The sequence below is a fragment of the Schistocerca serialis genome, chromosome 6 (assembly GCF_023864345.2).
Source record: "Schistocerca serialis cubense isolate TAMUIC-IGC-003099 chromosome 6, iqSchSeri2.2, whole genome shotgun sequence".
Taxonomy (NCBI): domain Eukaryota; kingdom Metazoa; phylum Arthropoda; class Insecta; order Orthoptera; family Acrididae; genus Schistocerca; species Schistocerca serialis.
In genome coordinates, this window is record NC_064643.1 from 170045450 (window position 1) to 170058755 (window position 13306).

Below are 13306 nucleotides of genomic sequence, written 5' to 3' on the forward strand. Positions count from 1 at the left end.
CAACCAACCCAAGTTGTGAAAATGACTTACATTTTCAAAATGGCCTCCTGAATGCAGTTTTGGTTGAAAGATTTAGGAAAAGTTGTTTGAGCCCTCTTTCAGTATGTATTTTCTTACACCAGATTTTTATAAACATCTGTGATATGAGAGTAACAGCCGCTGGATTATTTCACATGATACAGGCCATACACCCAATCCAGCAGCTTGGTAGATGGAGGCCACTGCAGGTATTTTTAGGTGGTGCCAGGTGCTGAGACTGACAAACCTGACATTTATGAACCACTTGCACAATATCCACAACTAGTCAGTATAGTGTACAGATAAACATAGATCATAAGCAGAAAATGGGCTGAATATGTGAGCGCCATCTGGAGTCTGCAACTAATAACTGAGAGGATCCAGGTGAGTGGTGTGGTACCTGTGTGGTGGCGGCATCTCATGGTAATTGTTGTGTACCCTTAAGCTGGGCGTACAGCAATGACCCTGGCGAAAACACTGTTGACAGCCATTATAATGTGGCCAATTATGTCTACCATGCGCAGAAAAACAATAAGTACAAGTGTGAAGTCTACGAAAATTTTGCCGAAGCCAAACAGAAAAACTGTGATAGCATGAAGTTTGATGCCCACCTTGTCAAACGGTGGTTGTTCCATTTCCACCTGAACTGAGTGACATCTTTGCGCTTTCACCATCAGGTGGACTACTTGTTCACATTTGCCATTCGAAATGACAGTTCTGATATATCATATTCTACACAGAACAAGGCCTGAGCTGTTTGTGAAGTCTTGAAACCCCTAGGAATATGCAAAACTTATACTAAATAAGGATCTTTCTGTGATAATGCTTGCACATGCACTTCACTCTCTGGTGCTAATCTGATGACAATGGCACATATTAATGGTTCTACGTATGATTTTCTACAAGAACACATAAAACTGCATTTTCTACTCAGACCCTGCAAGACTGTGATCCATGACGCACAACTCTCTGATGTTGGTTTATGATGTTGGAGGACCTCTAAACTAGTGGCCACCATATGCATTGTTGTTGCAAAATATTCACATAAAAATGAATAAATAGTGGGTAGGGGCTGCCCTGATTGTACAAAAGAGCCTATTTTTGCCCAAGATAATAGAGCTCTTGGTATGTTGAAGAAATGCCCACTGTCTCACTTAATGTCACTTGCCTGGAAATGAAGCATTAAACACTTTTAGTACACTATTCAGTCTTCTTGAGCTTAATTAAATGACTAAAAAAGCAGGGGATTGCTGGGTGCAGTTGTAGATGTATCAGATACATCAGCTTCTATACGAGCTCTTTCTGCTGATTGAGCTGTTGGTTTCAGGGCTCAAAAAAACTACTTGTCCATCATGGTTGTAACACTCTAGCAACGTACCTGGTAGTCCTATTCTGACATGGATGGTTCAGAGTTGCAAACAGCTTTCATTGCCACTTCTATAAGTCTGCTTCTTTAACAACACAGCTTTCAATCCCTCAGGTTTTCTTGTCACAGTTGATTTATAGTGAACTTCTGCATGTTCAGCTGAGTTGTTGTTTCTATTTTATGCTCAGTATTTTGACAATTGACCCAGCCTTCTTCTTTGGGTGCTGCAAGGTTTGCTATTACGTATACACCAGACTGTACACTATTGTTGATCTCGCACCGCTGTTTGTAGCCAAGTTTGATTCCCATTTCCCACTACACCCTTTAAGATCTTTTGTGTGTGAGACCTTGCATTGGTATTTCACGAAATGCAAATTCTCTGAGTTTTCCAAATCTGATGGATGTGATTGCCAGGTTGATTTCAGTACTTGTACATTGAGTGCCAGACCCCAAGCATTATGTAAATTGAAACCTCCGTCCCTATTTAATAGGTTTTTGATATCTTTATTTCGATAGACTTCTTTATTATACTGTCCCAGAAACTTGGCATATGCAGCATGATAATTGTCTCGTCATATTTCATTTTATGATTATTTGAGGCAGTGCTCAGCACAACTGACTTGCTAGGCTGTTTATTTATTTATTTATTTATTTATTGTTCCATGGGACCACATTAAGGAGAAGTCTCCATGGTCATGGAACGAGTCAATACATGAATTTATAACACGATAGTGGAAACAGATAAAATGAAATACAAGAAACATATTCAGGCAACAATTTGTAAATTTAAATAAAGAAAATCAACAATGTAACACTGGAATTTGCATAATTTTTCAGCTCTTCCAGGAGCTCCTCGGCAGAATAGAAGGAGTGAGCCATGAGGAAACTCTTCAGTTTAGACTTAAAAGTGTTTGGGCTACTGCTAAGATTTTTGAGTTCTTGTGGTAGCTTATTGAAAATGGATGCAGCAGAATACTGCACTCCTTTCTGCACAAGAGTCAAGGAAGTGCATTCCACAGGCAGATTTGATTTCTGCCTAGTATTAACTGAGTGAAAGCTGCTAACTCTTGGGAATAAGCTAATATTGCTAACAACAAGCAACATTAAAGAAAATATATACTGTGAGGGCAATGTCAGAATTCCCAGACTATTGAATAGGGGTCGACAAGAGGTTCTCGAACTTACACCACACATAGCTTGAACAGACCGTTTTTGAACCAAAGTACCCTTTTTGAATCAGAAGAATTACCCCAAAAAATAATTGGGTATGTCACTGTTGTTCCTTGCATCTTTCTGTGACTATTCTGATGGTCTGCCCAATGTAGGACATGCCACATTCCATTGGATTTGATATATACAGCCAGCTTCTGTAGACCTGGATTGTCTTAAATATTACAAAGAATACTTTTTATCTTATTTGAAGGAAGTAAAATACACTGGATGCCATACTTGACTAAAACAACTGAGCAAATCAGCTGACACCAAGCATATAGTCATGAAATAAAATAGGACGAGGCCAGTACTGTGGTGCAAATGCCAAGTTGCTGGGACAGTGTAATGAAGGAGTCTATCAAACTAAGGATGCCAGGAAACTTAATAAACAGGGATGGTGGGTTCAGTTTACATAACAGTCAATTTATTAAAATCTCACTGGCCATTACATCCACCAAAGTTGGAAAACACTGAGAGAATTTGTGTTTCATGGAATGTTTGTGCAAACCATGAAAAACAAAAGAGCACCGAAGGGTGTAGTGGGTGTCGGTTGTCAAACTCTGCTATAAATTGTGGTGTGAGACGAACTATAGTTCACACTCTGGTTGGAGTCCAGGCAGCAAGTACACGTAACAGCAGAACTTGCAGCACCTGAAGGCCTAGGCTGGGGTGGTCATCGAAATGTGTGTAAAATAGAAGCAGCAACTGGACCAATGCCCAGAAGCACTCTACTAAACACAGCTTCCACTGAACACCAGTTAAGTACAATTACATCACAAAAAATAATAGAACCTTAGTCTTCTTGAACTAAACAGAGACAAAGACTTCTAGAATTTTTGCCAATTAAGTCCTTTAAAGAATTGCTGAACAACTCAAACATTATTGGTGGATGGCACTGTAAGTTTTTCTGACACACACACACACACACACACACACACACACACACACACACACACACCCACACCAATTCATTTACAGAAGGCACAACATGTGATCAAGTGGAGAATGGAGGCAGTGCCACAATGGGGAAACAGAAATGTCATTGTGCAAGCCAGATGTCGACAACAGGGAATAACAGTGGCCAAATCATTGTCCAGAAAATAGCAGAGTATCGCAAGATCATTGTAAATAAGTTCACCGGATGGCATGTAGTATGCACCAATGAGTTGGGACAAATGAGATCAGCCCTTAAATCTGCCGCTGTTGTTCTTTCACATTGCCTGGTGTCAGTGGATGTACCATTCCACAGCACACCTTAATAGCCTTGCTGATCATATGCGTAATTATATTGGTTGATCCACTGGTACATCCAGTGGGACTACGAGAGTTGTCATAGGATCATGTGTGAGGTGGGTAGAACAGTGGGTAAAGGGAGAAATAAGTTGTGGTCATTGGGGTTACCAGGTGAAGGCCTACCTTCTTCCAGCCACTGGGGCAAGACAAGGTGTGCGTCTACCATGCTACTAGTTTGTAGTCCACTTGCTCTCTGTTCTTATGTGTAAATATGGAAGTATTGAGCACCTTCTAAATTTTAAACTTACTTACTTCTAGCTACTGTGAATAAGTTACATTTTCTTTGTAAGTGATAAAAGTTCTCATGAAGTAGCCACATAATGTTTCCTGTTTGGAAGAATCTTTATATTCTCTTGCCTTTATTTATTAACATTTAATGGTTTTGTTTTGTTCATTTCGATTGATGACATAATTTATGTTCTGTGTATTTCAATTTATTTATGTTTGTGCACTGTTCTGCGTATCAATCAAAATAAGCTTTTAATTTGGAATTTATGTGCTGTTGCTTTTTATTGTCAGTCTCTATTACACTTTCTCTCCATAGAGTGCAAAATACTTTCAGCAACAAAGGAGAAAGAGCCAACACAAAACATAAATCATGAATAATTGTATTATGTGTCCCATATTTGGCTATATTTGAATTACTCTAAGAAGAAGGAAGATAAGAATTCCACATCAAGCTTGATAGATCACACACTGACAGCCAATTCTAATGTTTTGTGCCAGCAGAATTAGTATGGTGGGGAATATGGGTTGAATGTCACAATCTTTACCGATAATGTCAGCTTTCTCAAAATAAATCTATTGCTACTTAAAGTAGCTCTTCACTTATTTTCACAAGGCTGAGTGCACCCCATTCTAATTGTCCTTTTTGGCAGTATTAGAAATTATTCCCAGAATCTCTGAGTGCTAGTTGGGCAATCACAGTTCAGCAATAGGTGCAGACAGAATATCTTTTGGAATTTCAGAACCAGTTACAAAAGATATTGTGTGTGAACTTTCAGCTTCTTGAAAGACAGTAAGATATTGCTTTGCAACTGCTTTCATGAAAACACTTGCCCTTAGTGACAGCTCTAAGATTACTGAGATCTTTGTCCTTCCTGTCAGCATAGTATCACATACAATGTTACAGTATGATATGCATGGCAGAATCTTGACGTGTGATTCATGTTTTAGTGAAGGAGTGATGCAAGAGTGTTATGGAAAACTTCTTGGGAAATATCCAGCAACAATCTCCAAAATACATAGCCGTTTTATAGATTATGTAGAAACAGAATTTAAGGAGAAAATTGATGAACTTGTGATTGAAGAAAATGTAAATGAAAAATTTCTACAACTTCAAAAGCTGGAAGAAGACATCTCACCAGGAAATGTGAAATGGTGAGTGATAAATATTTGTAGTGAGTAAATATGTTGAATCGAAGCTTCAAATTGGTATACACCAGTTATTACTATGAATAGATTAAATACGGAAAGGTAGATTGCTGGTTATCTGATTTAAAATGTTTGCTTTTGTGTGTAAGTTTAAAATTAGTCATTGGGAGACAGAAAGACTGGTCAGTACTTAATTTCAGCAGAGGTCATTCCATGAAAAATGACCCAGGGATCCCAGATTGGCCATCTTCCATGTTGTTGAAATTTGTACAGAACATACATAAGGAATCAGCATGAACTTCTGCAAAGTTTCAGCTCCATCTGAACGTTGGTGTTGGTGCTAGAGATGCTTACACAATAGCCAATTTTTTCAAAGCTACAAACACAGAAAAGTTTTGTTTGGCAAGCCATTATTCCTTGCATAATAGAGCTAATAACATGCAACTTTCCACCCTGGCACAACTACAAAAAGGAAACACAAATAACATAAATGGAAATGAGAAAGCAATATACATGGCATAATCTCTCTAAGTTTGCAGAATAACTTTGTTGTGACAGATTTTCCCCATATCCTAACAGGGATCCTGTACTGAGCAAAAGGCACTGGAAACAATTATTTGTCAGTGCGTTGTCTGTATGCGTGTCATAAAATTAAAAAATATTGAAATAAGGAAGTGCAAGATGATCAATAAAACACTTGCAGCTTTGAAAATGTTTAAAATTATGTATGTCATCTAACAGTGTCTTTTGTGACGGCTCCCAAACCCAAGGTCCCTGGCGGTACTTTTGGGGCAGCCACCACAAATTGTATAAAGTGTGGGTAGTGTTGGCCGAAAAATAATTAATGACAAGAATTGCACCAGCTAGAATGGAGAGATAACTTATCCTTATTTCTGACGAAACGTGCACCAGCAATACAAGTCAAAGTAATATCCAAGAGTAATCCGTGTACTGAGCCTAGTCGAATACAATAGCTAATATCACACTACAATGGCTCCGCTATAAACTCCACGAAAGGCTAGCAATAGACAATCGACAATAGACTGTCTGTCTCGGGGCCAGCGCTCCTCCTTATATGCAAAAGGCAGAGGGCGCTGCGGACCCGAGCTCAGCCATGGTGCGACGTCTTCCGTCGGCGGTAACGCCCTGAAACGCCAATGGCCGCGACAGGAACTGTGGCCAGCAATGTCACTGTCAGGGCGCGCATGCGCGGGTTGGTTGGTTGGTTGGTTGGTTGGGTTGTATTCTCGTGAAATTGCGCAGATTTGCTCTCATCATGAACTATGGGTACAATGTTTTTAAAAAATCCACATTGTAACCATTTTGCCATAAAGAATCATAAAATATAAAAAAGTTTGTGCTCATTTGGTTTGGGAATATCTGATCAACTATAGTATATGACAAGGCCAGATATACACCAGGCCAAAAACAGTGTTCATCATGCAGAATAGATTTTTCTACAAGAAAAAAAGGAAAAAAAATCCAAATACATTATTCCTTACCAAACGCGAAGTTAATAAGACAAATATTTCTGAAGATCTGACTACAACCTTATCAGCTGTTGCAATATTGAAATTATATTTAACTAATTGTTTCAAGAGATAATTGTTATGCATGAGGTTGAAGATAGATTTTGTAAGAAAATTGTAACAATTGGCACACTTGACCATAACAAATTGTAGCTTAATAGTGCAAGCAAACAATGTCTCAATTGTTTAGATTACAACAAACTGGTCAGATAATTGTAGAAAAAGATGAATAAATCCTATTATCAAGAAAAAAATGACATTATGACCATAATTCCTCTGAGCTTGTCCATCAGAAAGTCAACAAAGAATTATTCTTTTCAGAAGGAATGATGAAATCAGCAAGGAAGTTTTAAGATGGAAAAAGGGACTTTAAACACATCCAAAAAGCTAGTGTGGTAACAAGCTTTCAGAAAACAGAAGGTAAAAGATTATATAATTTTCTGAAGAGTGAGAATTTAGTGGAATTTAGACTGTTTCCATTTGAGTATCTTGTTTAAGTTTAAAACAAGACTCTTAGTTTGACAATATTTGATACAAACCAGCCAAATACAGTGCCCATCATGCAAAAAAAAAAGAAAAAAAATCACAAAGAAAAAAAAAACCTTGTTTAAGTCTGAAACTGTGTCTTAGTCTTTTTAGACTCTGATGACGCTCCAACAATAGCAGACAAAATGTTTCGCACAGAACTACGCCTTGGACTGTGGCGTAACACCCATAAAATGGTGTTCACCAAGAATGCAAATATTGGCCATGGAAACCTATATTGGAGAACAAGTTCATAAGCGAAATTACTTGCAACTGAGTAGTTTGAAAGAAATATGTGTTGATTTTTTTTTTCTTTTTTAAGTTTTGTTATTTGTGGTTTTTTAAAGTTCTTTGGCTTGTGTCCCAAGTGGTGAATGAGTGGAGATAAAGTAGGTTCACACTCAGTTTTTTGTGTGGTCGACACATCACAATGGAAAACTAATGTCGACACACAGCCCATTAAAAAGCTATAAAGTGTTACACAGCAAAATTATGTGTGGTTTGGAATTCAAAGACTGCATGCTTCAACACCGTGAAGAAAGTCCAGGAAAAAATCTCGAAAATGCATTGGAGCTTGAAAATAAGTATCCTGAAAAGTAACTCAATTCAAATTATGTGTTCACACTGACTGAGACACACTTGAAGCCATATGACTGGCAATATTAGAATTTATTGGAGAACTGTTGATAAAAATGTTGGCTCTCCCTAACCATCATTACATTACTAAGCACCAAAACAAGCATTTGTAACTGACTAAACACAGCATCAAACTGGGTGAGTTGATTATATAGATGGAACTGTGCAGAAAACTAATCCTTTATTTTTAAATATAGAGTTCAAAGACTTCATTGGGCGAATAGCCAAGTATAATAAAAAGTATCAAATACTGTAAAATCAGTGCAGCATTATAAAAATAGCCATGCATGTCTTTTATGGTTGAACTAATCGAGCTGCTTAAATTCACTATCACACAAATGGAGGATATTCATTATTTTACTGATTGTTGCCCTGCACAACACAAACATTTTAAGGATTGAAGGACTGTTTCAATCTGTTTTATTTTCAGACTAGAATAGAGTGTTTTTTTTAAGCATTCCGTTGCAAATCACTGAGTGATGAAGTTTATGGTATAGTTATATAGTGGCACAAGCTAGCCTTTAATATCCAGTAGAAATTTTTGTCTCAGAAATTTATTTAAATGGCATGAAGAAAATGTATAGTTGTCCAAGGATCATGACCTTTTTGGGCCAATAGATAAAACAAGACTGTATTTTTTGTGAAATTTCAAAAAAACACAAAAGATGCTCAAATCAGTTAATCCTCAGGAAGCCGCTAGAAGAATTTTCTAGATTCCAGATTCCTGAACAGCAAATAATTTCAAAATTCAGCTCAAAATCTAACAATGCTGAGAAGACAATATAATTTGCAAGTACCAACCATTAAATATGACCTGTTGAGTTGCAGACAGGCTCAACGGAAAGACTTTTTTCCCAGTGTGTCTATTGCGAAGCAAACTTAGTTTGCATTCATAAACTGTTCTCAGTCATCATGCAATTTCGTGGCATACCAAGCATATGAAAGCATATCACCAAATATTGATGCAGACAACACATGGTATATGAATGATTGAATTTTTATGCAGCCTTCTGGACTCTGACACACATGCAATGTTGTAGTCATTTTACAAGGGTTTTCACCAACCTGTAAAAATAAACGTCGTGAAGCTGAACCGGTGGAGTACAGTTGGAGGAATTATTGCACGTTGGCAGACCCTCTCCATCCTAAAAAGTTTAATTGTGCAAATCACGGTTTGTTTGCACTTCTCATGAACTGAGGAGCAAAAACAAATTGTTCTTCTCCCACATGTGGCTTCAAGATGTTGGTTATAAAATTCTTGTATTATGATGGTCTGAGTTTGCAGGACTTTGGAGGTGCTATTGTAATGTTTTTGTATTTTCACCCATACTCATCAACTGATTTTTTTTCAGTCTTGCTCCAAATGTGCCAGTGGTCTCTTGAAAGTAAACAAAGACCATTGGTAGTAATTTTCCAGATAAGATGACAGCATATTGTGCAGTGTACGAATGTGTCACCTGTTTCATGTCCTTTTGCTGCGCAGTAACTACCATTCTTCATAGAGTTTGCACAGCCATAATAAATCAGTTCTCAGAATTACATGGGAATCGGGGAAAAAATGAGATATCAGCAGTGTGACTTGATCTAGAAACCCCATCCTTACAAAATGAAGCTCTTACTTGCTCAGCTATGGTCTCCTCGAATACTCATGAGCACACAAAGTATATAAGCATACCTAAAATTTTCAACCAGTTTTCTCTAAAATGGTTGAGAGTTGCGTCTTCCTGTTTACATATGTTGAAGTCTAATTCATGCCCTGCACATTGTGTCAGTATGAATCAGATTGGTGAGGAGGATGTTCATACAGTTGCGTTGTCAGTGGTGTTAACAATTCCTTAATTTTCTAGCGAGCAGAAAGACAATAGAGAATGATCGTGTTTCCAGAACCTTTTACTTCCTTGTTTAAATATGGAGAAAATTTGTAACAACAAAATTTTTTAAGAAGTTTAATGAGAGATTTTGCCATAGGCTTGGCTTCCTGGCCTTCATTTTTATTTCTGTGTTCTGTTCAGAGAGTTGTGCCATGGTAGCAAGTTGCAAGATCTTAGTTCTGTAGGTCAGGAACAAAGGCAAGTCACCAAATGCGAGGATTTTTTTTTGCGTGTGTCCAGTTACAAGGAAATTGACACTTATGAAAATGCTCAAACAGCAGCACTGAGTTACAGATGGAGTTGAATGTTGGCAGAAGTTCATGCAGGACCTTCAGGTAGAGTAATACAAATTTCAACAATATCAAAGATGGGTGAGCTGAGGGGATCTTCCAGATTAGATCAGTTGATAGAGAATGGCCCAGAGGCTTAACTCCCAATTCTGACCATGTAAATGCTCACAATAGAAAGAACTATATGTACCTTCTAGATTGCATATCTTTGCCTTCCTAGATTGCATATCTTTGCCTTCCTCAGACCTTTGAAGTGGCATATGCAACCAGTTATAGACGGATCTACAGATTAATGTAGACTCCGGACAATGCTGCAGCTCAGCACTTTTTACATTAACAAAGATTTTCAGAGGTGAAAGAAATGGTAAATTACAGATAAAAATCCTGGGACTGACGGGATTGAAACCATACTTTTGATCCATATTCTGCCACTTAAACACTGAGCCACAGTATGAAGGAAAGATGGATTAACAGAGGAAGAAAAATATAAAGTTGAAAGGTTAATGCTGTTAAGGATAGAAAGAAATGTAAAAAGTGAAAGTAATTTCACATGTTGCCTAGTTGTTAGTTTCTTACAGTTTGCAAGTTGTGGTATTGGTGAATATTTTACTGGATGGGTGCATGAAACAGATAACACTGTCAGCACAAAGTAGAGTATGGGCTGATGGTGGCTTGACAACAAACTTGGGAACAGAACCCTACAACAGGAAATGAAAACCTGCTGTGCCAGTCAGTACCGAAGGGGACACTAAAGGCAGTAAATTGAAAACTCCCAAATATTGAAAAAGAAAAAAAGTAGTACATCATCGGTTGGTTGGTTGTTTGGGGAAGGAGACCAGACAGCGTGGTCATCGGTCTCATTGGATTAGGGAAGGATGGGGAAGGAAGTCGGCTGTGCCCTTTCAGAGGAACCATCCCAGCATTTGCCTGGAGTGATTTAGGGAAATCACGGAAAACCTAAATCAGGATGGCCGGATGCGGGATTGAACCGTCATCCTCCCGAATGCGAGTCCAGTGTCTAACCACTGCGCCACCTCGCTCGGTGGTACATCATCAGTCACTCGTACAATTTGCAAGAACATTTGTACTGCGAGATATAAAAAATTCCACATAAGTCTAATATTTGTATTCAACACATCTTTATTTAGCAGTTGTGCAGAGAGTTCACAATAGCCCATGTAAATTTCAATAAGTGCTTTGTTTGAAGTATTGGATAAAAACAATGTCTGAGTAATATAAGAGGATGAGAAATTGGAACTGTTTTTCTCCTGATAAACCTAATTGGAATAACCTGAAAGTTATTCTCATAAATATCAGTGTAAACACATTAGCACTTGCCAGAATTTGTTGTTAGTGTACTTTACAGAAGTAGCTGATAGTGTTTGCTTCTGTCTGTTGTATACTAACTTCAGTCCTTCAAAATCTCTGTAGGCCATCCTTTAGGATAGAGTTTATGGAACATGATGTGTGAATGAATGGAGTTAATGTACAGAATTATCTACTAGGGTAGTGCACCTAAGTTAAATGAAGTATTTATTCAGCAGTCACCATCAGGAAGTATAATGTATAACGTTGATAAAAATATATTTTCAGAAATCTTTTTAAAGATCGTGGAATTGTTACATTGATTTTCTCGTTAATCATTTTCATTTCTGTGAATACAAACCATTTTATCTTAACTGTGCTTACACAGTCATAATAGAAAACCCAAAAACAGTTCTCATGAACATTTTGCCTCCTTGTCTTGAGTTTGAATAGAGTTATGTCCTGGGGGCAAAGCTATTTAACAAGCTCCCACCTAACTTAAAGCAAGAACTCTACCAACTGAGCTACCCAAGCACGACTCGCGCCCCGTCCTCACAGCTTTACATCTGCCAGTACCTTGTCTCCTACCTTCCAAACTTTACAGAAGCTCTCGTGCGAACCTCGCAGAACTAGCACTCCTGAAAGAAAGGGTATTGCGGAGACACGGCTTAGCCACAGCCTAGGGAATGTTTCCAGAATGAGATTTTCACTCTGCAGCAGAGTGTGCGCTGATATGAAAGTTCCTGGCAGATTAAAACTGTGTGCCGGACCGAGACTCGAACTCGGGACCTTTGACTTTCAGGAGTGCTAGTTCTGGAAGGTTCGCAGGAGAGCTTCTGTAAAGTTTGGAAGGTAGGAGACGAGGTACTGGCAGATGTAAAGCTATGAGTACTGGGCGTGAGTTGTGCTTGGGTAGCTCAGTTGGTAGAGCACTTGCCCGCGAAAGGCAAAGGTCCCGAGTTCGAGTCTCAGTCCGGCACACTGTTTTAATCTGCCAGGAAGTTTCATATCAGCGCACACTCCGCTGCTGAGTGAAAATCTCATTCTGTTAAAGCAAGAAGTTAGAAATTCTAACTATTTCAAAAGAAAACTTGCAAGTTGTGCATCTACACTCTCCTGGATGGACACACAATGCTGATATTGCAGGTCAGCATGTGGTCTGTGGTGGAGGTTGTCAGGTGGGGTAGGTAGAGGAAGAAAGAGACAGGAAGGAGGGGGACAGGCAGCTAGCATCTTGGAGGGAGGCAAAAGGTGTGCAGGCTGTTAATGTGGGAGCGGCAGGTGCACTGGCTAGGCACGTGACACGTGCATACTGGATCTGGTAAGATGTGGTACACAGTGATGATGTGGAACTGCAGATTGGTAGGAGTTCATAGGGCAAAGGAAGGAGAAACCATTGGTTAGAGGGTAGTGTACTACGGTTTATTGGCTATTGACACCAGGAGGGTTATGGAAGCGAAGTATGTGTTGTAAGGATAACTCCCATCTACACACTACAGGAAAGCTGGTTCTGGAAGGAAGGATCTAGGTGGCAGAATTTGTGGCACAGCCATCGAACTTGAGCAGCATGTTTTGCCACAGGAGGCCAACTTTGTTCTTGCCCACAGTTTGACGGTGGCCATTCATTCTGATGCGTTGCTGGTTGGTGGTCCAATACCAACATAAAAAGCTGTTAGCGATTCCAGCAGAGTTTGTATATATCATGGTTCCTTTCGCAGATGGCCTTGCCTCGATGGGACAGTGTAAGCCTGTGACAGGACTGGATCAGAAAGTGCTTGGTGGCTGGATTGGACAAACCTTGCACCTGGGTTTTCACAGGGATATGATCCCTGTGGCAAGGGGATGGGAGTGGGATTGGCATAGGTATGGACCAGGATCTTGTGTAGG

The 13306-nt window shown here is 39.0% G+C and overlaps 1 protein-coding gene across 1 annotated transcript in view; it reads left to right on the top strand.

The window, feature by feature from the left end:
- The window catches only part of LOC126483782 (uncharacterized), a 61181-nt gene that overhangs the window by 24086 nt on the left and 23789 nt on the right, over positions 1 to 13306 (top strand). Inside the window, exon 2 of the mRNA XM_050106940.1 lies at positions 5066 to 5269. Coding sequence (XP_049962897.1) covers positions 5066 to 5269 — 204 coding nt within the window. The remainder of the gene's footprint in view (positions 1 to 5065; positions 5270 to 13306) is intronic.